We start from the raw sequence: 25,445 nt of genomic DNA on the forward strand, positions 1-25,445 counted from the left end.
AAGCAATGCAACCCCTCCCCCTCTTGTCCCTCCGATTCTATCACACCTGAAGCAACAAAATCCGGGAATATTTAGTTGCCAATCACACCCCTCCTGCAACCATGTTTCACTAATAGCTACAACATCATATTTCCAGGTATAAATCCATGCTTTAAGCTCATCCACCTTTCTTACAATGCCCCTAGCATTAAAATAAATGCATTTAAGAAATTCTCCACCCCTTGCTCTCTGTTTATCTCTAACAGCACAAAGAACTTTACTGTCTTCTTTTTCTTCCTTCTCGCATACATCTGTTCCTACACTCTGGTCCCCCTCCCCCCTCGTATCTAGTTTAAATCCACTGGAGTCTCTCTAGCAAACCTACCTGCAAGAATACTTGTCCCCCTCCAGTTCAGATGTAAACCGTCCTGCCAGAACAGGTCCCACCTTCCCTGGAAAACTGCCGAATTATCTATAAATCTGAAACCCTCCCTCCTGCTCCATGTCTTCAGCCACGTGTTGATCTGCACTATCTTACTATTTCTAAACCCACCTACACGTGGCACTGGTAGCAATCCTGAGATTGCTATCCTGGAGGTCCTGTCCTTTAACTTGGCACCTAGCTCCCTAAACTCACCTTTCAGGACCTCCTCACTCTTCCTACCCACGTCATTGGTCCCTACATGGACCACGATATCCGGCTGCTCACCCTCCCTCTTCAGAATACTGAGAACTCGATCAGAGATATCTCGGACCGTGGCACCAGGGAGGCAACAGACCATCCGGGATTCTCGATCTCTTCCACAGAACCTCCTATCTGTCCCCCTAACTATCGAATCCCCTATCACTATTGCTCTCCTCTTTTCCCTCCTTCCCTTCTGAGCTGAGGGTCCAGTCTCAGTGCCAGAGACGCAACCACTGCAACTTGTCCCTGGTAGGTCGTCCCCACCAACAGTATCCAAAATGGTAGACTTATTGTTGATGGGAACAGCCCCAGGGGTGCTCTGCTTTTCCTGTCTATTCCCCTTCCTTCTCCTGACAGTCACCCAGCTACCTGTCTCCTGACTCCTAGGGGTGACTATCTCCCTGAAACTCCTGTTTGCAAACTTATTTATCAGACCACTTACATTTTTGTCATTGAGATTGTTACACGTGACAATAGTAGAACCAATTCCAATGTTAGCCAATACTTTACCCCTCCACTGGAGCAGCTAGAGCGATTTAGCACTTTCCACTACACTTCTGTTAGCACCTCTAACACCCCAATTACCCACCCAGTCAACAATTTAATCCCCACACTACCTTGAGCTCACCCCTCCCGTGCTCCCATCTTCATCCTGGCCGTAGTTCCCCTCACCCGTTCAGCCGTAGAGTTGAAATGTCAGTTATCTATCTCTTTCCTGGAAATATTGATTGGTCAGTTTATCTCATGTTGCTAAATATCTATTGATTATTTATTTATTCTTAATTTGTTGGTGTTTTTGTTTTTGTATTTGCATTTTGTCTTTTGGACATTGGTTGTTGGTCTTGTTCGTGGATTTCATTGATGTTTCTTTGTATTTATTGTGAATAGCAAGCTCAGTGATGTATATGGTGAGATATATATGGACTTTGATATATTTACTTTAACGCCGAGTTTAAGACTTTCGTTTTCTCCCGCAACAATCCACCCCACGTGATCGTCGCCGCAGTGGTGATGTCATTTCCGTTGTCAGGGTGAAGGGTCGTGGAGAGTTTCCGCTCGGGGCTGCGTGGTGGACGACCGAGTGTTTTCGGCTGCGGCTGTGTGGCGTTCGGTCGGCGATGTTGTGTGGGCGCTCCGTTCGGGCGTGGTCCGCCGTCCGGGCCGCCGGGTGTCGGCGGTTCGGTGTAGCTGTCGGCCGCAGGGCGGCTGCTGGAGAAGGTGCGCTGCGGTGGGGGTGGGGAAAGGGAGAGGGTTTGTGAGGAAGGGATGAGGGAAGGCTGTGGTGGCGAGCAGTAGGGTTGAGGGTGGGAGCAGGTAGGGAAGGGAGGAGAAACATTTTTAAATCGCATCAGTTGTGTGTGCGTTCAAAAAGCAGTCTTTTTGTCACTGATAGTTGGTGAGAAATAAGTTAGACAATTCAGAACTGCTTTGCTCACCGCGGTTTCAAGCATTCAGGCTTGTAGATGCCAGAAAATGAAACAATTTCACTACTTTAACAAGTTAGGAACTGCGAAGAATTTGAAGATATCGACAATCATCTTGAATGTTACAATGGAAAAGAAGATTTGGAGGCAAATAATTGTATGAAGGCAGTCCATCATCTGCACTAAGTTTCTGCACTGATTTTGTTCCTTTACAGTTGAGCAAGAGAGCACAGCAGCATATGTTGGATGAATTCCTCCACTGATAACTATTAGGAACTGATCAGTTTTATAGTACTGTTGTAGTACTGATAGTGTTATAATTTGTTCTGTATTTCATTTAGATGCATGATTTGTCACTCATTTAAACAGCGATTAGTCTTTTTATACAGTTTTAATTATTTCATGAAACTGCAGCTAATAGCATTTGCCAGGAATGTTTTCATTAATCAAAAACAAAAATTGAAAGTTTGAAGATGATCAGATACCATCATAGTTCAAAGTAAATTTTATATCAGAGTACATGCATGTCACCACATACAACCCTGGGATTTCTTTTCTCCAGGCATACTTAGCAAGTCTGTAGAACAGTAGCTGTAAACAGGATCTGTAAACTGTAAACATAAGAAACTGTAAACAAACTACAAATGCAGATAATAAATAGCAATATATAATGAGCATGAAATAACAAGATGAGAATCCTTAAATGAGTGTAGTTCTAGAGCCTGATGGCTGAGGGGTAGTAACTGTTCTTGAACCCGGTGGTGTGTGTCCTGAGCAGAAAAGAGCACAGCCTAGGTGGTGAGAATCTTCGATGATGGATGTTGCTTTTCTCTGGCAACCGTAAATAATGCCGACCAGCGATCTGGTGGTGTTATTCCCATGACTTGTTGGGGAGCTAGGCAGCCACTTAATTGGGTCAAATTGTACTGGTCCCGATGTGTCCTAATTAACCAGAATCCACTGCAATCCCATTTCCTTGCACTTAGCCCATAAACTCATGTCATCCATATACCTATCCATGTAGTACTTAAATGTAATAACTGTCTTTACTAGCTCATCAGGCAGATGGGTCCACATATCTGCAACCCACTGTAAAAAAAAAGTTGCTCTCAGATTCATTTAAACCTTTCAGCTCTAACCTTAAAATGACATCCTTTAGTTTTCAATTCCCCAACCCTGGCAAGAAGCCTGCTCACCCTTCATGATTTTGTATATCTCTAAGATCACGCCTCAGTCTCCTGGAAGTAAAGGCACGTTGTATTTAACCTCGCTTTACAACTCAGCCTCTGGTGACTCTGAACCAGAGTAACTCAAAAGTACAGACAAATACCTGATTTACTTTCCAAACCTTGAACAGTGGAGAATAAAAATGGTTCATGTGCAGGAGGGAGATTTGGCTTGTTCTCTACATTTAATCGGAATATTATTATTACTGAAATTGCATTTGAGGCAATGCTGAAAATGAAAATGCAAGGTGTTTAAAGGATGTAAAGATAAAGATTAGCTTTATTTGCCACGTGTACTGTACATCAAAGCATACCAACACATTACAAATATGTGCTGGGGGCAGCTCACAGCTATCACCAAGCTTCTGGCAGCCACACAGCATACCCACAACTTACTAATGTGTACTAACCTATACATATGTGGAGTGTTTGTAGACAGCCCAAACGACCCACAAGCTCATTAGAGACTTACTGCCTGTTACGTCACTGATGTTAGGGGCAATGAAGGTCCTTTGTCTCCATCTGTATAGAAGAATTTGTCAAAAGTTCTTTTTGACCAATCAAGGTTGTTGGCCCTGAGCTGAGCCTGAAGGACCAGTCGACCACTCTTAGTCTGACCTCTTCGGCATGGCTGACCCTATCAAGAGCCGAAGTGCAAAGCCCTGACTCCAGCCAACATCGCTGCCTAGGTGATTGAAGCAAACAAAGCTCCAAGCATTCAAATCCTATGGCAAGGTCATGGTCCTCTTGAAGGTTAGAGACAGCCATGGGAATTGAACCCCAGTGGCTGTCGCTGTAAACTGTTCAGCTAACTGCAATGCTACTGTGCTGCTGTTATGCTCCTGTGCCTCGTTTTATGCTATTATGCTGCCCTTGTGTACAAAGATCTGTGCAAGCCCGAATAACCAGCTGTACTTCACTATTACCCCTGTGTCCTGAACTCTGTGTAATTATCAAACTCTTATTGCTTTTCCAGATGACAAGACTTCAAAATTTCAAGAAAATGCACTCCGCCCTCTGTACTTGGATTTCCAGGCAACAACACCAATGGTACAGGTTTTTTATTTGCTTTTTCATTTTTGAGATATGCGTGTCATTAACAATATTAATTCCCCATCCTTGATCCTATGGGAAGGTACGGTGAGCTGCTACTTGGATCTGTTAAATTCCTTCTCACGAAGGCATTGCCAAAGTGCTGTTGGCAGGGTTCTCCAGGGAAGTGATATATTTTGAACTCAGGATAGTGTGAATGGAAGGAAGGCAGGCTTGTTTTGCTGTTGTTATTGTTCTGATGAACATTGTGGATATGCTGTGTTGGCATCCGAATGGGTGGCAACACTTGCGAACTGCCCCCAGCACATCCTTGGTTTTTCACACAGGCAATACATTTCACTGCCCGTTTTAATAATGCGATAAATATATCTAAATGTGGGTGGTGTTCCATTATATTCCTAACTTGTGCCTCGTTTGTTGTGGAAAGTCTTTGTTGGTCTCAACAGGTGAGATACTCACTGCAGGATACCTTGCCTCTGACTTGCTCTTGTAGCTGTGGCATTTGTGTTGTTCTGCACTGTGGTACCCTGAAAGTATTGAAAGGAGACTCAGTGAAGGGAGGGCAAATGAATTTCAAGCTTTACAGTTGGAATCCTGTTGGGAGCTGCTCATTGTATCACATGTACATCCAAACATACTGAGAACTGTTGTTTGCAACCAACACAACCTTAGTATGTGCTGGGGACAGCCTATTGTCACCACACATTCCAGTGCCAACATACGCCACAACAGCAGCAATAAAACAAAACAGCAAAACAAGCCCCTTCCCCACCCACTCGCATACATAGACAGGTCCCTTCTAGGACTTCAACCTCCAGACTTGCAGATATCGGTGTTCCAACCTCCAGTCTCCACCACTTAGATCTTGTATATGGAAATGGGGGAGGGACTGACCGGTCAGAAAGCCTAGATTTTGATATCGTGAAAGGAAAGTCACTGGTGAAACAGTTGCAGTTGGTTGGACCTAGTATACTGCCCTGAACTCTTGCCCTATCGCAGGGCTGGGATATTTAACCTCCATAAAGCACAGCCACCTTCCTTTATGTGAGGTATAATTTTGCTCATTGGAATGGTTTTCCTTGTATCTTGACAGACTTCAGTTTTACTAGGGTTACTTGGTGGTAAATTTGGTCACTGGCTGATCTAAAGGGCAAAGTGGATGAGAGGTGACTTGATGGAGGTGTACAAGATGATACGAGACATAGATCGAACGGACACTCGGAAACATTTTCCCAGAAGAAATGGCTAATACCAGGAGGCATAATTTGAAAATGAATGGAGGAAAGTTGGACAGGGTGTCAGTGGTAATTTTTTAATATATAGAAAGTGGTGGATGCATGGAACACTGTGCCGGGGTGTTGTTATAGGGGCAGATACAATAGGAATATTAAAGAGACTTTTGGATAGCGACGTGGATGTTAGAAAAATGGAGGGCAATGTAGGAGCAAAGGGTTTGATTGGTCTTAGAATAGGTTAAAAGGTTGGCACAACATTGTGGGTCGAACTGTAACATTTTATATTCTAGCTTAATTAGGGGGTGCCACTTACGACAGCCAAGTTGTTACAGTTGCCCTTAAACCCAAAATTCATTTTCCTCCTCACGAGCTTTTCAGTCTGGATCCTAAAATCTTCCCGACCCTTTTGTCTAACATTTTTTAATTTAAGGTTATCCTTTACCTTTATTAACCACAGATTTTGCCTCTTTTTGATTGAATCCTTTTATTGTGATAACTCTTGTTGAGTGTTACAGTCCAATTGTTTTAAAGTCTACTGCAGTTCCTCTCCTGTCTCTTAGCTTGTTTCCCCTGCACATCTTAGAGAACTCCTTTCTCTCAGACTGTTGTAATTCTTATTTTTGACAGCCTTTTTTATGAGTTCTTTTGAGGTTTCTTTGTTTTGTGGATGCCTGTAAGGAGGCAAATCTCAAATTTGTATAATATATACATTGATAATGTACTTTGAACTTAGTACTATTTAAATTCAAGCTGGTTTTGGACCGATGATCTCAACCTGAAGTTATGGAAGTGCAAAGTATTATTTGTATTATTACTTTTAATTAACCCTTAGGATCCAAGGGTGTTGGATGCAATGCTCCCTTATCAGGTCAACTACTACGGTAACCCTCATTCAAGAACACATGCATATGGCTGGGAGAGTGAAGCAGCCATGGAGAAAGCAAGAAAGGTAAACTTTGGAGGTGAAGTCAATATGTAAATTTAACATAGAAACATAAAAAACTACAGCACAATACAGGCCCTTCAGCCCACAATGCTGTGCAGAACATGTCTGTACCTTAGAAATTACCTAGGGTTACCCATAGCCCTCTATTTTTCTAAGCTGCATGTACCTTTCCAGGAATCTCTTAAAAGACCCAATTGTATCCACCTCCACCACTGTCGCCGACGGCCCATTCCACGTACTCACCACTCTGCATAAAAAAAGCTTACCCTTGACATCCCCTCTGTACCTACTTCCAAACACCTTAAAACTGTGCTTTAAGACAGAGTTTGATAGGCTCTTAATCAGTCAGGATGTCAAAGGTTCCAACGAGAGGGCAAGAGAATGGGGTTGAGAAGGATAATAAATCAGCCATGATGGAATGACGGAGCAGACTCGGTGGGCCAAATAGCCTAATTCTGCTGCTATGTCTTATGGTATTGTGTTCCTCTCAACTCTGCGATGTCCATTCACCTGACAGTTTCTAATTCCACCAATTCAGTTTGTAATTGGTGCTGCTTCATACACCCAAGCTGAGCACATCAATTTCATCAACTTTGCATCCAGCTTCCAGCTCTTAAATTTAAGTGCTCTGGCACTTCTTTCCCTTGATTTCTGTCTCTACATAATTTATATATATTTCGTATAGTAATTTATAGTTTGTTATTATGTATTCCATTGTAATATTGTCACAAACCACAAAACAACAAAATTCACAACATATGTTTGTGAATGTTCATTTGACAGAAATGTTATCTGGGGGGGGTATTGCGGAGATAAGCAGAAGATTTGTAGGTATGAGAAAGGACAAAGGGACAAGTGGATAGATCTGCTGGAATTCTTCACCAGGATCATTGGAAACTCACCTTCCCCATACACACCCTGACTGTTCTCTGCCATTCCAATTATGTTTACGTTTCACGGAAGACCGTCCAATGTTCTCCAACACTGGGTCTCCTCTGTCAGTTCCGTCTATTCCCTTGCCTTTGCATTTCCTCTCCTATCGGATTCCTGCTTCTCTAGCCCTTTACCAATCCTAGCCAGCTGGCTTCACCTATCACCTTCCAGCAATCCTCCTTCCCCTCCCCCCACCTTTTTATTCAGGCATCTTCCTCCTTCCTTTGCAGTCCTGAAGAAGGCTTTCAAAAGAAATGTCGACTGCTTGTTTATTTCCATAGATACTGCCTGACCTGCTGAGTTCCTCCCGCATGTTGTGTGCATTGCTCTCTAACAGTGATCTTGTTAAATGTTTGGCTGAAAGTCATTTACGTTTGGTACTTGGGCTTTGATTTGACTCTGTGAATAGTTTCTAAATCATTGGCCTGTAGAAGATTTTAAAAGGCAGATGCAATTTGAGAAAAAAACTAACTCCGCCTAATACTAGCTGCTTCGTGCTTTCCCCAAACCACTTATGACTTCCTGACTTCCTTTGACCTTTTATTGTATGTGTTGTTAAACTCATCATCAAACTCAGTTGTTTTGGCTTGCTGAACACCCGCTTTGCCTTTCTTCACACTGACCTATTTGAGCGTCCATTTTCTATATTTTGGGAGGATTTGTTAGTGCGTATCTTAAATTCTGGGCTTTTTTATATATATTCATTTTCCTCCCCTGACACTATTTCCTGTTTTGCTGTGACCGGAGCATGTTGCATTCTGTCACAGTTTCAAGTAAATTTCCTTTTCTAGCAACACAAACAATGTGCTGGAAAAACTCGGGCAGCACCTACAGAGGGGAATAACCAGTCATGTTTTGGACAGAGATCGTAATGAAGGGTTTTGTACAGAAACGTTGATTGTTTATTCCCCTTCATTGACACTGCCATGCTTACTGAGTTCCTCCAGCACTTTGTATTGCTCAAGATTTGCAGCATCTGCAGAATCTCCTGTGTTTATAACTTCCTTCTCTATAAGTTAGCGCTGTTTAACTTAAATCCCATGTCTTAATAACTGGAATGGTTATTTTTTTACTTGAGTTATTGTCAGTTTTTTTTAAGGCACAGACATTAGCGTTACTCTATTATTTTGTACTAATTTGGCTGCAAATGTTTGACCTTTTCATCACTTTGGTTTGAATCTCAGTATTCTGCCTTTATTCTCAAATTAAATCCAAGGCTGTTTCAATAACTTTCAAAAGAAAATCATATACAAAGGGGAAATATTTGCAGGGTCCTAGCAAAATAACAGGGGAGTGGAATAATTTGGCAGGTTGATCCAAGGATTACTTGGGATGGACTTTGGACCATCTCAAAGGGTCTTGTCTAAAGGAACTCAGCAGGTCAGGCAGAATCTGTGGAAATGAATAAATGTTTGATGTTTCAGGCTGAGACCCCTCTTCAGGTGACTGTAAGCACCCTGAGCCCTCCTCCACAGCTCCTTTTGCCCATTATCCCCCCCCATTCCCACCATCCCACAACCTTACCTATTTCCAGATATCACTTACCAGCCCCACTACTGCCCATAGTGCTTTCCCCTTACATTCCTTCTTCACCTCTCCGGCCTATCCCCTCCCTGCTTCCCCTCACCCACCCCTTGATCTTTCCTCTGTTTTTTCATTTGCACCTTCCCCCTCCCCCCACCTTCTTTATAAGGCCCCTGCCCCCCCCTCCTTCAGTCCTGACAAAGGGTCTCAGCCCGAAACATTGATTGCTCCTTTCAACAGATGCTGCCCAACCTGCTGAGTTCATCCAGCTTGTTTGTACGTGTTGATTTGACCACAGCATCTGCATTGTACTTCGTGTTTACTTACCAGCCCTTACCTCATTCCTCCCTTATCTATTTATACTGATGATCTTTTGTGGTGTTTTGTCTCAATACACCAACGACCAATCATCATTTGGGATTGCTTAGTGAGAGCAAATTAAAGGAAGACAGGGGCAAACTCAGCAGCCATTGTCTGAGTGGGCAGTCAGAGCAGTGATCTTGAGGCTTTAGCTTTTGGAGGCTTCAAAAAAGAGGGGTTTCATTCAGAGAAAAAGAAAAGCTCGTTTATTTCCCCTTCCCTTTATATCTGCTGAGCTAAGACAGTGGAGATGTTAGGCAGGGTAGTGAAATTTTCCTCTTGCGGGGTTTGGGAAGACAGGGAGATCTCCTGTGTCCCATATGACTATAACTGCAAGAAGTGCATCCAGCTGTAGCTTCTAACAATCCACTTTAAGGAGGAATGCTGATGGGTCTCGGCCCGAAATGTCGACTGTACTCTTTTTCATAGATGCTGTCTGGCCTGCTGAGTTCCTCCACCATTTTGTGTGTGTTGCTTGGATTTCCAGCATCTGCAGATTTTCTCTTGTTTGTGATTAGATTACAGAGTCAATGTGTATTGTGGAAAGGCTGTTGATAGGACAAAATTGCAATATGCAGGATGAGTTACAATATAAAAGGTGGACAGAATTGAAAAGGGTGAACACAGCATTGAAGGTGTTGGATCTGAATGCATGCAGTATATGGAATAAGGGAAATGAACTTGCAGCACAGTTGCAGATTGGCAAATATGATGATGTAGGCATCACTGAATCATGGCTGAAAGATTATAGCTGGGAGCTTAATATCCAAGGATATATGTTGTATTGAAAGGAGAGGCAGAAAGCTGAGAGGGAGGTGTTGCTCTGTTGGTAAAAATGAAATCAAGTTATTTGAAAGAGATGACATGGGGCCGGAAGGTGTCTAATTGTTGTTGATGGAGATGAAGAACTGCAAGGGCAAAAAGATCCTGATGGTAGTTGTGTATGGACCCCCAAACAATACTAAGGTTCTGGCCTATAAATTACAACAGGAGATAGAAAATGCATGCCAAAAGGGCAATGTTTAGATAGTCAAAGGGGACTTCAACATGCAGGTAGATTGGGAAAATTAGGTTGGTGTTGGATTATAGGAGATTCTGGAGTGCCTACGAGATAGCTTCTTAGAGCAGTTTGTGGTTGAGCCTCTAGATGATCAGCTGTTCTGGATTGGTGCTGTGCAATGAACCAGAATTGATCAGAGAGCTTAAGATCAATGAATCCTTAGGGGCAAGTGATCATAATATGATTGAATTCACCCTGAAATTTGAGAATGAGAAGCTAAAGTCAGATGTATCAGTATTAAAGTGGAGAGGCAGGAGAGAGGAGTTGGCCAGAATTGATTGGAAAAGAACACAGGCAGAGATAGTGGAGGAGCAGCAATAACTGGAATTTCTGGAAGCAACTCAGAAAGCACAGGATGTTTACATCCCAAAGAGGAAGAAGTATTCTAAAGGAAAGACGACATAACCGTAGCTAACAAGCCAACATAAAAGCCAAAGAGAGGGCATATAATAGAGCGAAAAAAGTAATGGGAAGTTATAGAGGATTGGGAAGCTTTTAAAAACCAACAGAAGGTAACTAAAAAGCCATTAAGGTAAAGATGGAATACAAAAGTAAGCTAGCCAATAATATTAAAGGCAGTGCCAAAAGTTTCTTCTGTTACGAACCCCGTAACTGGGTCACTTACCAGCAAAGATAGAGAGGTCCGTTGAAGTCTGATGATACGATTTTTAACAGTATTTATTGGTAAAAATACACAAAAATAATATCAATGCAAATATACAGATAATATACGTCGTCAATACTAAATCTAAAAGTGCGGGTATAATAATAATCAATAAGAAATAAGCTCTATAGTTGTCTAGGGGATAATGTATTGTCCGATGGAAATATAAAGTTCACTCAGTTCATGCAGGCTGCAGCCTTTGGGGATCGCTTTGTTGCAATGGTTGGAGAGAGAGAGAGATTTGGAGAAAAACTTGCCGGCTTTCCTTTTATGATTTTGATCTGTCGGAGTCTCGTTGGTGTGGCCGTTCACTTGTGGCCTCTCCTTTAGCTAAACTGTTCTTCCGTGATGAGCCCGCCACCCTGGCAAGGGAGGACACACACAAGCCCCCCACCAGCTGTCGCTATTAAACGCTGTCACGGGATCTCTAGCGTTTCTCCTGGTGTGTCTAAAGGGGTTGTTCCCCAGACCCTCTTTTATCCTTACTCACGGGGTCTCAGATGTCAATCAGGTTGGGATGATGCAATCCCTCAACCAGCCCACTCTGGTTGTCCCCTGAGGGGTTTCAATGAATAGTACAGTACTCAATACACAATTCTGTCTCCAAGAGACAATAGCCGTTATCAGTGGTTTCGTTTCGCTGAGGCCAGGACACATTCCAAACCTTGTGGATTCTGCATGTCTCTCTCTCATTTCCTGGGTCCCAGACCCGAATTAATAGCGATCTTGCGATTCTCAGAAAGGAGGGGGCGACTTTGTACCTTTCGGCCCCTCAGAGTTGCGTCACATTCGTAACACTTCAGATACATAAAGTGTAAAAGACAGGTGAGAATGGATATTGGGCAGTTGGAAAACAATACCGGAGAGGTAGTAATGGGGATGAACTGAAAATCCAAGTACACAATATCAACCGATTCTCCTTTGTCTGTTCTGCTTGATATCTCTTCAAAGAATTCCAACAGATTTGTCAGGCAAGATTTTCCCTTGAGGAAACCATGCTGACTATGGCTTATTGGCAGATGAACTGAATAAGTATTTTGCATAAGCTTTTATACTGTGGAAGTCACTGGCAGAATGTTATCAGGGGTAGTGAAGTGTTTGAAGTTACCATAACTATAGAGAAGGTTCTTGGGAAACTGAAGGGTCCGAAGATAGATAAGTCACCTGGACCAGATGGTGTACACCCCAGAGTTCTGAAAGTGTTAGCAGAAGAGATCGTGAAGCATTAGTAATGATCTTTCAAGAATGACTAGACTCTGGAATGATTCCAGAAGACTGGAAAATTGCAAATGTCACTGCACTCTTCAAGAAGGGAGAGAGGCAGATTAAAGAAAACTATAATCCAATTAGTCTGACCTCAGAAATTGGGAAGATGTTGGAGTTGATTATTAAGAATGAGGTGTCAGGGTACTTGGAGGCACATGATAAAATAAGTTGTAGTCAGTATGGTTTCCTCAAGGGAAAATCTTGCCTGACAAATCTGTTGGAATTCTTTGAAGAAATATTAAGCAGAATAGAGAAAGGAGAATCAGTTGATATTGTGTACTTGGATTTTCAGAAGGCTTTTGACAAGGTGCCACACAAGGCTGCTTAACAGGCTATGAGCCCATGGTATTACAGAAAATATTCTAGCATAGATAAAGCAGTGGCTGATAGGTAGGAGGCAAAGAGTGGGAATAAAATGAGCCTTTTCTGGCAGGCTGCTGGTGACTAGTGATGTTCCATAGGGATCTGTGTTGGAACTGATTCTTTTATGTTATATGTAAGTGATTTGGATGATGGAATTGGTGGCTTTGTTGCAAAGTTTGCAGACGATATAAGTGGAGGGGCAGGTAGTTTTGAGGAAGTAGAGAGGCTACAGAAGGACTTAGTTTAAGAGAATGGGCAAAGAAATGGCAGATGGAATACTATTTTGGAAGACGTATGGTTATGCATTTTGGTATAAGAAATGAAAGGGTTGGCTATTATCTAAATAGAGAGAAAATACAAAAAACTGAGGTTCAAAGGGACTTGGGAGTTCTTGTGCAGGATTGCCTAAAGGATAATTTGCAGGTTGAGTCTGTGGTGAGGAGGGCAAATGAATGTTAGCATTCATTTGAAGAGGACTAGAATATAAAAGCAAGGATGTAATGTTGAAACGTTGTAAAGCTCTGGTGAGGTGAGGCCTCACTTGGAGTATTGTGAGCAGGTTTGGGCCCTTATTGTAGAAAGGATGTGCTGAAACTGGAGAGGGTTCAAAGTGAGTTTACGAAAATGATTCCATGACTGATTGACTTGTCAGATGAAGAAGGTTTGATGGCTGTGAGCCTGTATTTACTAGAATTCAGAAGATTGAGGGGTGACCTCATTAAAACTTATTGAATGGTGAAAAGCGTTGATAGAGGTGATGTGGAGAAGATGTTTCCTATGGTGAGAGAGTCTAAGACCAGAGGACACAGCCTCAGAATAGAGTGTCCTATTAAAACGAAGATGAGGAATTTCTTTCAGTAGAGAGTGGTGAATCTGTGGAATTTGTAGCCATAGGCAGCTGTGGAGGCCAAGTCTTTCTATTTCGGGCAGAGGTTAATAGATTCTTGATTAGTCGGCATGAAGGAAGAGAAAGCAAGAGATTGGAGCTGAGAGGAAAATTGAATCAGCCATGATGAAATGGTGAAGCAGACTTGATGGACCAAATGGCCTAATTCTGCTCCTATATCTTATGATCTGATGGTGTTAATGCTCCCTTTGTCCCCACTGAGTGCATCCAGCTGTGTTTTATTTTGCTTTTTTTGCTCTTATTGAATTTGCAGTTTCAAAGTCCTGACTAAGTTTCTTTTACTTAGTGGTGTTTAACTAACCTGAAACTCAGCTATGATCTACCAGTCAGTGTGATGCTGCCACATTGCTTATATACCGAGTAGGTCAGCTGGGGGCTGTTGATATTCACCATTTACTGATGTGTGTTGTCCACTTTTCCATCCACCCACTACCACACATTTCAGTTACTGAGATACCTTCCAGGATACAAGGATACTCTCCACCTACAAATTGTTTGGAGAAAGTGGATATAATTTTAGGCTGGTTTTCCATTTCAAAACCAGGGAAGTGCACGGGTTTTATCCTACATTAATTTTTTTTTTGTAAATTAAATCATTTGTTACTCCAGCAAACAGCTGCTGTGTTAGGAGCAGATGAGCGAGAAATTATCTTCACCAGTGGTGCTACAGAGTCGAACAACATCGCCATCAAGGTAAGGTTTCATTGACTTGATATTGTGCAAGTGCATGTGCCAGTGTGTCTTTTGTTAATTGTTAATCATTAATCTGCCTCATTAGTGTTCATTGATTGCAGGAGTTAACCTGTGTCTTTGGGACAGATGAGAGTCCATTCCTCACAGCGGAACAGTAGTAAATTTGCTACTGAAGTGCATATATGTCACCATTTGCTACCCTGTGCTTCATTTTCTTCTGGGCATTCACAGTAGAGTCAAAGAAACACAGTAGAATCAATTTAAAACAAAAACTATGTACAAAGCCAGGCAAACAACCATTGTGCAAATACAGAAATAAAAAAAAATATATAAATAATATTACAAAAATGGGTTGTAGAGTCCTTGAAAATGAATGCATAGGTTGTGGAATCAGTTCAGTGTTGAGGTGGGTGAAGTTTTTCATGTTGGTTCAAGAGCCTGAAGGTTGAAGGGAAATAACTGTAACTGAGCCTGATGGTGTGGGATCTAAGGTTCGTGTTGGGAACATTAGAGACGTACCCAAGAAGAACTCAAAGAATATATTGGAATTACCGCTCACACTCAATACCCATGGTGGTATTTGGAAACAATCTCAATTATAGAATTGCACAGCATAAAAACAGGCACTGCTAAGCATCATAACTAACTATACCGATCCCTCTTGCCCGTATTAATCCCCAAATAAGCCCTGTTCATTAGTACAACATTTTACAGAATCAGCTATCACTGATTGGGGGTTCATTTCTGCTGCTGTCAGTAAGGAGTTTGTATGTTCTCCCTGTGGCCACATGGGTTTCCTCCAGGTACTCCAGTTTCCTGCTACATTCAAAAGACATACAGGTTAGGGTTTGTAAGTTGTGGGCATGCTATGATGTCACCAGAAACATGGCAACACTTGCAGGCTGCCCCCAGCACATCCTTACATTGTTGGCCATTGATGCAAATAATACATTTCACTGTATGTTTCAATGTACATGTGACAAATAAAGTTAAGTCATTTAAATCTTTAATATTAAACCTTTTCATCTGTAATATAATTCTGTAAAAATGGCAATTGCATTTGATATAAAGTTTTTTCAAGAGAAACACCAACAGATTCCAGAGAGTAAAACTAAGTTCGTCTCTTCACTTTTGATTGATTTTATAGTTAATAATTCGGTGCTCTAGATCGGTCTTGTTTGCTATTATTTCCAGGGTGTTGCAAGGTTTTACAAAGCTAAAAAGAAGCACCTCATCACAACTCAGACAGAGCACAAATGTGTACTCGACTCTTGTCGCATGCTCGAGACTGAGGGGTTTGAAGTTACCTATCTGCCAGTGAAATCAAATGGACTGATTGACTTGGAGGTAAATTCTTAATTTTGTTGTTTCCTCCCAAAGATTGTTTTTGGCTTTTTTTCCGCTAGGCTTTAACTCTCTTTGTTTTGGGGATTTCTTCCGTCAAAATCCCTGCATGCTTTGCTGTTTGTGAGCATTGCTGTTCTTTCTGTGGTGGGAGTGTGGTTAAGCATCCCAGACAGGGATAATTGACTATGCCTAGTTAACACTTAATGTTTCACATAACTTGGAGAAGACTTATAATATCCCTATTTCCATTCCTGATCCAGAAGTTACAGCTATCCTTTTAGAGGGGTTAACTGAGGAAAACATAGACCAATATTACACTGGTCTGCAATCTGTATATATTAATTGATACACTTTGATTGCAAAGTTTGAAACTGGAGGTAAAGCCAAAAGCTGAGCTAAAACTTTTCTAGGCTTACAGCTCTCCTCGGACATGTTATGGTGGATTTTTGACATTTTGGAACTTGTTGAACAACATTTAGAACATAGAACACTACAGCACAATCAAGGCCCTTTGGCCCATAATGTCATGTTGACCTTTTAACCTACTCCAAGAACAATATAGTTTTTCCCTCCCACATAGCCCTCCATTTTTCTTTCATTCGTATGCTATCTAAGGTCCCTTAAATGCCCCAAATATACTGTATCTGCCTCTGCCACCAACCCCTGGCAATGCATTCCACGCATCCATCACTGTTTGTGTTAAAACTTACCTCTTACATCCCCTGTTTATACTTCCTTCCAGTTACCTTAAAATTATGCCTTCTCGTATTAGCCATTTCTGCCCTTTTATAAAGGGCACTGGCTGTCCACTCAATCTATGCCTCTTTATCATCTTGTACACCTCTTTTTAGTCACGTTTCATCCTCCTTTGCTCCAAAGGAAAAGCCCTAGCGCTCCCAGCCTATCCTCGTAAGACATGCTCTCTAATCCAGGCAGCATCCTGGTCAATTTCCTCTGCACCCTCTCTGAAGCTTCCATATCCTTCCTATAATGGGGTGACCAGAACTGAATACAATATTCCAAGTGTGGTCTAACTAGACCTTTTAAGAGTTGCAACATTAGCATGTGGCTCTTGAACTCAATTCCTTGACTATGGGATATTTTTCAGCAACTGGAGGTAAGTCCACATTTCTTCAAAATAAAAGTAATTTTATTAATGTACATTTGAGTGCAAAAAGGTACCCACAAAAATGATTTCTCCCATGCTGCAACATTGCTTGGTGCTGCATTGGTGTATCAATCTAGTTTTAACCAGTATCGATGAAAGGTCTCAACCCAAAAAGTTGACTGTCGCTGAATGCTTTCCACCTCCAGCATCTGCAGTCTCTGGTGTCTCTAGTTTCTGCACTGTTAATGTTCTGACTGTGTTAACAATGGGGACCTTGGGGATCACAGCCAACTGGGCCAGTCCCACTGTTTGTTAAACAGTTGGTTTTGAAAGTTAGCATGTTTTCTAACCGTTCTATCTGTACTTCCTAGGAATTGGAGAAAGCAATTCGACCAGATACCAGTCTGGTGTCAGTAATGACAGTGAACAATGAAATTGGGGTAAAACAACCAATTGAAGATATAGGTACGTTAGCATTCACTCTCTGCTAGTATTTTTCCTGCTAGAGCCGCCATGGTGTCAGCATGCTCACTGCAGCTGAGTGTAGTCTGATATGTAACTGGGTGTTCTTGTAGAAGAGGACATTAAATAGCAATGGAAACCACGAAGCTGTTTCATTAGCTGGGTCACTGGGATGGCTATTGTACTAAATCTAGATTGTGTGGTTCAAGGAGTCAAAGCCTTTAGCGGAGGGTGAGAGGTGTTGGATCCTGATGTTTTTGCAATCCAAAGGTTCTTCAGAAGTCAATAACGAGGGATAAAAATTATTGCTAACAGTTTTATTAAGCATTGCATGAACCAAGAAAGACAAAGAAAATGAAGTCATGTTTGTCTTGTATTCAGACTAGAAGGAACAAAACTTCAGTAAAAAAACAATTAATCAATAAAATAGTCAGATGCAAGTGGTGTGACACCTACAAAAAAAAACTAAGAAGTTGCTAGATAAGTACAGAAGCAACTGAACTATAAGTGCTGGAAAATTTACTGAACATTTACATGTATATAGGTGATGCACCATCAATAACTCTCTGAGACGTGAGGCGAGATATCAGCTTTTATTGACTGGAAGAAAGAACAAGCAGCAATTGACCACCATACTACATCCTGGAGACTGAGGGCTGGGCTCAGGCCTCAATCGCCTTTATACAGGCGTCTGTGGGAGGAGCCACAGGAGCAGTCAGCAGGGGGGGCGTGTCCAGACAGGTATATGTAGTTCACCACAATAGGTGATTACATAAAAATACAAGCAATCATGGGAAAATTAGACTACAAGGAAAATAATGAACAGTAGCAAAACTGAATGCTATTACAGCTCAGGCATTCCAGAGTTTGGAGTTCAGTTTCAGTGCCGTTCTGTAAGGAGTCTCTGTACGTTCTCCCTGTGGAATGCATGAGGTTTCTCTGGGTGCTCCAGTTGTTTCCCACAGTCCAAAGATGTATTGGGTAGGATAATTGGTCATTGTAAATTCCCATGGTTAGGTTAGTGTTAATCAGGTTTGTTGAGGGTTGCTGGGACAGTGTGGCACAAAGGACCAGAAGGGCCTGCTCTGTGCTGTATCATAAAATACATAAACTAATTAAATAATTCTACACGATGATGCAACAGAGTTTGTTGCTGAGGGTAGATCCAGTTTGAGGTAATTGTATCCTTCCACCAGTTAATTATTTTTGTATCTGCAGGTCACATTTGCAAATCCCACAAGGTGTTTTTCCACACGGATGCTGCACAAGCTGTTGGGAAAATTCCCATTGATGTGAACAAAATGAAGATTGATCTGTTGTCTGTCAGTGGTCACAAGATCTACGGGCCAAAAGGTAAAACTATTTGAATCTGCTGCCTAAGTTACCTACAACTCATCGGTAGAAATTGTCTACAAAATAACTTCAAATTAATGTCACCTGAAGGATAGCATTTCTATAAATTAAAGTTAAAAGTAAATTTATTATCAAAATGTATATATACTGTATTTATTAATTTGAGATTAATTTTCTTACAGGCATTTACAAGAATTTTTTTTAGTAGAATTTACAAAAATCTACATATAAGCAGTCTGACAAACAACCATTGTGCAACAGTAGAGAAAATGTGTAAATTTAAAAAAAAAAAGAAATACTGAGAACATGAGTTGAAACAAGTCCTTGAACATGAATCTGTAGTTTGTAGAATCAGTGAATGAAGTTCTCCACACTGGTCAGGACCCTGATGGTTGTTGGGTAATAACTGTACCTGAACTTGCTAGGCTTCTGCCTGATGATAGTAGTGAGAAGAGGGCATGGCCTGCATGGTGGAAGTCTTTGCTGATGGATGGTGCATTTTTGTGGCATCGCTCCCTTTAAATGTGCTCAGCAGCAGGGAGGGCTTTGCCTGTGATGGACTGGACTATATACACCACTTTCTGTAGTCATCCATTCCTAGGCATTATTGTTTCCATACAGGACCATGATGCAACCAGTCAAAATACACTCCACTGTGCATTTATAAAAGCTGTCAGAATTTTTGGTGACAAGCCAAATTGATGCAAATCTCAAAGAAAGTGGAGGCACCACCATGTCTTAGAACCATAGAACATTACAGCACAGAAACAGCCCTTCTGGCCCTTCTTGGCTGTGCCAAACCATTTTTCTGCCTAGTCTCACTGACCTGCACCTGGCCCATATCCCTCCATACACCTCTCATCCATGTACCTGTCCAAGTTTTTCTTAAATGTTAAAAGTGAGTCTGCATTTACCACTTCATCTGGCAGCTCATTCTATACTCCCACCACACTCTGTGTGAAGAAGCCCCCCCCCCATCTTTTCTGTGAATACACTTGTGTGCTGGACCCAAAACATCTTCTGATATGATAAGCAGGCACAGCTTTTACTCTAGACCAGAGTTTCCTAGCTTGGGGGTCCAGTGACCCCTTGGTTAATAGTAGATGTCCATGGCATAAAAAAGGTTGGAACACCTTCTCTCGACACAATTTCATCTGTCTGGAGGTAAAAGTAACAGGCTTATCACATTTGTTCAGTTGAATGTGGACAGCTCAGTTTTTAAACAAAATGCTGTTATCTGAATATTCTGCACCATAGGTGGCAGCTGGTGGAGGGCGGGGGGAGTTCACTGGTGCTACTCCCTGAGGTGCTTTTAGATTTGATGTATAGATCAAGGTATATCAAAACAAATTCGGATTCTTGAACTGTTGGAGCCTGTGATTTATAGTTTGGAGATCAGTTGGGAGTTTCAGTGCTCTGCAGTCTTTGAGGGAGTTCTGGAAGACGGGTAGTGTGGTGAGAAGGCTGCGAGCTGGTGTTCGACTCCATTTTGCTGATTAAGGCTTCCATTGTTCGCCGATTAAAATAATGGAGATTGAAGCGCTGGCTGCCTGCCTTTTTACCACTGTTGAGATCGCTCTGCTATGGAGAGGGTGATGGCTTTTTTATCACTGGAGGATCACTCTGCACAGAGAGGGGAGACTGCTCTGCACGGAGCGGGGACACTGCCTTTTTATTGCTACTGAGATCACTCTGCTATGGAGAAGACGAATGTTGCCCAAGTTTTTGCACATTTTGAATGTGGACTTGGACTGTGGACTTTCTTCCCCCAGTCTTAAGGTTTTTTTGCCCAATCTTTCTTGGGTTTTTTTGTGTGTGTGGGAGGGGAAATTTTGGAGTTGATGTGCCAGTTCTGTGTTTGTTCATTTTCTTTGTTTGGGAGGAGGGATTTAGGGGTTAGTGTTCATGCTGCCTTTCTTGGTTTCATGGCTATCTGGAGAAGAGTTTCAGAGTTCTATACTTTAATAAATGAATCTTTTGGAACCTTTGAAACTGCAATAAATACTGTATACCATTGTACTTTCAGGCAGTTCAAACCATTGACAATTGCTTGGTTGCAAGCATTCTTACTTCGAGATATAAATTTTTTGAATGTAATTGAGAGTAATTCAGCTTCACTTGCTGTGCTTGTAGCTAGCTTCTTTTATACCTTTGGGAATCTTAATGTAAATTGATTTTGTGTAATCCATATTCATATTTCCTGTCTTAAAAATCCCATTTGGCCCAGCTCACATAGCAATCCCATTCCCCACTGATATTCCTTGCAATTTATACTTCCCATCTTCCCACCAGCATTAGATTGTGCAGCCCATTTACACAAGCCATGAGCAACCTGCACATCTTTACCACATGGGAGGAAACCAGCCTGTGGTTTTGTCCAGGTGCTTTTGCAAGTAAAAGATGCAAACTGCAACCATGTATGGCACCAGAGGTCAGGGTGAACTCTGGTCATTGGTGAAATGTGATGGCAGCTCTACTAGTCAGGAATAGTTTGCCTGGGTTATATTGTGAATGGCTACTTTGAGAGACTAGCAATGTGTTGTATGATTCCTTTTTCTGGAGGTTATGTTTGAGGCAAACAATCACTGTGAAGTATTCCCTGAGTTTATCAATGCAGGATAAATCAGAATCAGGTTTAATATCACTGGCATATATCATTAAGTTTGTTGTTTTGTGGCAGCAGTACATTGCAATCCACAATAATATGAAGACCATGGAGCGGCTGATAATACAGAATCTGAGGCCACAAACCAGGCACGCCCAGGATCCTCTTCAGTTTGCGTATAAGGAGAAGGTGGGAGTGGAGGATGCTATCACGTATTTGCTGCACAAATCACTCTCTCACCTAGAGGGGGTCAGTTGTGCTGTGAGGATTACATTCCTTGACTTCTCTAGTGCCTTTAACACCATCCAGCCCAAGATCTTAAGGCACAAACTAACGGAGATGGGAGTAGACTCTCACATGGTGGATTGGATAGTGGACTACTTGACAGATAGACCTCAGTATGTGTGGTTGGGAGACTGTAGGTCTGACACGGTGGTCAGCAGCACAGGAGCGCCGCAGGGAACCGTACTCTCTCCGGTCCTGTTCACCCTGTACACATCAGACTTCCAATATAACTCGGAGTCCTGCCATGTGCAGAAGTTCGCTGATGACACGGCCATAGTGGGGTGTGTCAGGAATGGACAGGAGGAGGAGTATAGGAAACTGATACAGGACTTTGTGATATGGTGCAACTCAAACTACCTGCGTCTCAATATCACCAAGACCAAGGAGATGGTGGTGGACTTTAGGAGATCTAGGCCTCATATGGAGCCAGTGATCATTAATGGAGAATGTGTGGAGCAGGTTAAGACCTACAAGTATCTGGGAGTACAGTTAGACGAGAAGCTAGACTGGACTGCCAACACAGATGCCTTGTGCAGGAAGGCACAGAGTCGAATGTACTTCCTAAGAAGGTTGGCGTCATTCAATGTCTGTAGTGAGATGCTGAAGATGTTCTATAGGTCAGTTGTGGAGAGCGCCCTCTTCTTTGTGGTGGCGTGTTGGGGAGGAAGCATTAAGAAGAGGGACGCCTCACGTCTTAATAAGCTGGTAAGGAAGGCGGGCTCTGTCGTGGGCAAAGTACTGGAGAGTTTAACATCGGTAGCTGAGCGAAGGGCGCTGAGTAGGCTACGGTCAATTATGGATAACTCTGAACATCCTCTACATAGCACCATCCAGAGACAGAGAAGCAGTTTCAGCGACAGGTTACTATCGATGCAGTGCTCCTCAGACAGGATGAAGAGGTCAATACTCCCCAATGCCATTAGGCTTTACAATTCTACCGCCAGGACTTAAGAACTTTTTAAAAGCTATTATTAATGCTTTTTGAGATAGTGATTTAGATGCATATCATATTTTTTACTGAGTTAAGTATTGTATGTAATTAGTTTTGCTACAACAAGTGTATGGGACATTGGAAAAAAAGTTGAATTTCCTCATGGGGATGAATAAAGTATCTATCTATCTATCTATCTAATATTAAAAGTGAAGTACAATTAAAAAATATATAAATTAAGTAGTTCAAAAACAGAGCAACGAAAAAAATGAGGTAATGTACATTGGCTTATTGTCCATTCAGAAATCTAATGATGGAGGGGAAGAAGCTGTTTCTGAAACATTGAGTGTCTGTCTTCAGGCTCCAGTACCACCTCCTCGATGGTAGCAATGAGAAGTGGGCATGTTCTGGGTAATTGGGCTCCTGAATACTGTGGCAGTACCTAGAATTTGCAATGGTCCATTATTGATTACCTTCCATTTGAGTGATAGACTGAATCCCAGGCTTCCTCTGTTATTAGATCCTTTGATTTTGTTTTAGACTGTAAGACCGTAAGAAGTAAAAGCAGAATTAGGCCATTCAGCCCATCAAGACTGCTGTGCCATTCCATCACAGCTGATCCCACATCCCACTCAAGGCCACACACCTGCCTCTTGCCATGTCCTTTGATGTCCTGACTGATCGGGTAACTGTCAACTTCCACCTTAAATATACCCACGGCTTTGGAGGCTGGCCTCCACCACAGTCTGTGGCAAAGCATTCCACAGATACACTATTGTCTGGCTAAAAAAACTCCTTTTCGTTGTTCTAAAAGATCCTCTAGTTCTGGATGCCTCCACCATAGGAAACATCCACCCTGTTAGTCCTTTCAGCATTCGGTAGGTTTCAATGAGATCCCCTGCCCCCACATTCTTCTAGATTCTATTGAGTACAGGCCCAAAGCTGCCAAATGCTCCTCATATGTTAACTCCTTCATTTCTGGAATCATCCTGGAACCACCTCTGGACTCTCCAATGACAACACATCCTTTCTGAGATGTGGGGCCAAATCTGTTGACGATACTCCAAATGCGGCCTGACTAGTGTCTTATAAAGGCTGAGCATTATCTCCTTGCTTTTATATTCTGTTGTCCTTGAAATAAATGCCAACATTGTATTTGCCTTCTTTACTACAGACTCAACCTGTAAATTCTGGGAGTCTTGCACAAGGACTCCTAAGTCCCTCTGCGCCTCTGATGTTTGAACCTTCTCCCCATTTAGACAATAGTCCGCACTATTGTTCCTTCTACCAAAATGCATTATCATACATTTCCCAACACTGAATTCCATCTGCCACTTTTTTGCCCATTCTTTTAATTTGCTGCAATTGCATTGCTTCCTCACCACTACCTACCCCTTCACCTATCTTCGTATCAGCTACAAAGTTTGCCACAAAGCCATCTATTCCATTATCCAAATCATTGACAAGCAGTGTGTAAAGTACTAGTCCAATACTGTCCCCTAAGGAACACCATTAGTCACTGGCAGCCAACCAGAAAAGACCCCCTTTATGCCCACTCACTGCCTCCTGGCTGTCAGCCATTCCTCAATCTATGCCTGTAACACCATAGGATTTTATCTTGTTAAGCAGCCTCATGCGCCTGCTGCTCATCAAATGCCTTGCACATTTTCTTTTGTAATAGCAATGGCACACACCCCTGCTCCCTGACACTCATGGATCTCTGGCAAACTTCTAGTTCTTTCACAGTGAAGATCGATGCAAAGTACTCATTTAAGATCATCTCCCACTTCTTTGTCCCCCCTTACCACCTATCAGCATCATTTTCCAGTGGTCCAAGATCAACTTTCATCTCCCTTTTACTCTTCATATAACTGAAAAGACTTAGTATCCTGCTTTATATTATCAGTTAGTTTGCCCTCATTTCATCTTTTTCCTTCTTATAGCTTTTTTAGTTGCCTTTTGTTGGATTTTAAAAGCTTCCCAATCATCCAACTTCCCACTCACTTTGCTATCTTTTATGCCCTTTCCTTGGCTTTTATACAGTCCTTAACTTCCCTTAACAGCCACAGTTGCCTACCCCTGCCATTTGAAAACAACTTCTGTGGAACTTAACTATCCTGCGTCTTGTGAACTAATCCCAGAAACTTCAGCCATCTCTTCTCTGTTGTTCTCTCCCCCAGTATCCTCCTCCAATCATCAGAGCAAGTTCCTCTCTCGTGCCTCTGTAATTCCCTTTATTCCATTATGATACTGATACATGTGACTTATGCTTCTCCCTCTCAAATTGCAGTATGAATACAATCATATTATGATCACTGCCTCCTAAGGGCTCATTTACATTAAGTTCCCTAATAAGATCTGGGTTATTACACAACACCCAATCTAAGATAACCTTTCCCTGAATAGGCTCAAGCACAAGCTGCACTAAAAAGCCATCTCATAGGCATTCAACAAATTCCCTCTCTTGCAATTTGATATCAACCTGATTTTCCTTAAACCATTATGCTTTGTAAACTTTAGAAGTACAACTGCTAAAGGTGCAAATATTGTGTTACAAAATTTACAGTATATACTAAGAAACAAAATTAGAACTGTATCAGCACATCTGTGGAGGGCAGTAATGGTTGATGCTTTCAGGTGTAGTTAGAGAACGTTGAAAAGTAATTCTTAGTAAGGGGATGAACATGAGATGCTCTCTGCAATAGGGTGAAAGCAGGCATTAAATAGCAAGACTTATGGAGCAAATCAAAATGAAGTAGAAAGTGCTTTGGGGAGAACAATATGGCAACATCTGATATTAACAAACTGGAGAATGTAGTATTTGTACATTGGCAAGGCATCTGACTGCAAGACTCTACAAAGGTTTGTGAAGACTGTTGAGAGGATCATTGGGGTCTTCCACCCATCCAAGATATTTATCAGGAGCACTGTTGGGAAAGCTGTTGGAAAAGATTCTTAGAGATAGGATCTATGGGCATTTAGAGAATCATGGTCTGATCAGGGACAGTCAGCATGGCTTTGTGAAGGGCAGATCGT

At 42.0% G+C, this 25,445-nt stretch overlaps 1 protein-coding gene across 1 annotated transcript in view; it reads left to right on the plus strand.

Annotated features, from left to right (window-relative positions):
- Positions 1-1,695: 1,695 nt before the first annotated feature.
- nfs1 (NFS1 cysteine desulfurase) overlaps positions 1,696-25,445 on the plus strand; it is a 41,346-nt gene continuing 17,596 nt past the window's right edge. The window contains exons 1-7 of the mRNA XM_073062152.1: positions 1,696-1,882; positions 4,291-4,364; positions 6,435-6,551; positions 14,235-14,318; positions 15,513-15,665; positions 17,145-17,238; positions 18,454-18,588. Of these exons, the coding sequence (XP_072918253.1) occupies positions 1,783-1,882; positions 4,291-4,364; positions 6,435-6,551; positions 14,235-14,318; positions 15,513-15,665; positions 17,145-17,238; positions 18,454-18,588 (757 nt within the window). The 5' untranslated portion in view covers positions 1,696-1,782. The remainder of the gene's footprint in view (positions 1,883-4,290; positions 4,365-6,434; positions 6,552-14,234; positions 14,319-15,512; positions 15,666-17,144; positions 17,239-18,453; positions 18,589-25,445) is intronic.

The sequence above is a fragment of the Hemitrygon akajei genome, chromosome 11 (assembly GCF_048418815.1).
Source record: "Hemitrygon akajei chromosome 11, sHemAka1.3, whole genome shotgun sequence".
NCBI classification, from domain to species: domain Eukaryota; kingdom Metazoa; phylum Chordata; class Chondrichthyes; order Myliobatiformes; family Dasyatidae; genus Hemitrygon; species Hemitrygon akajei.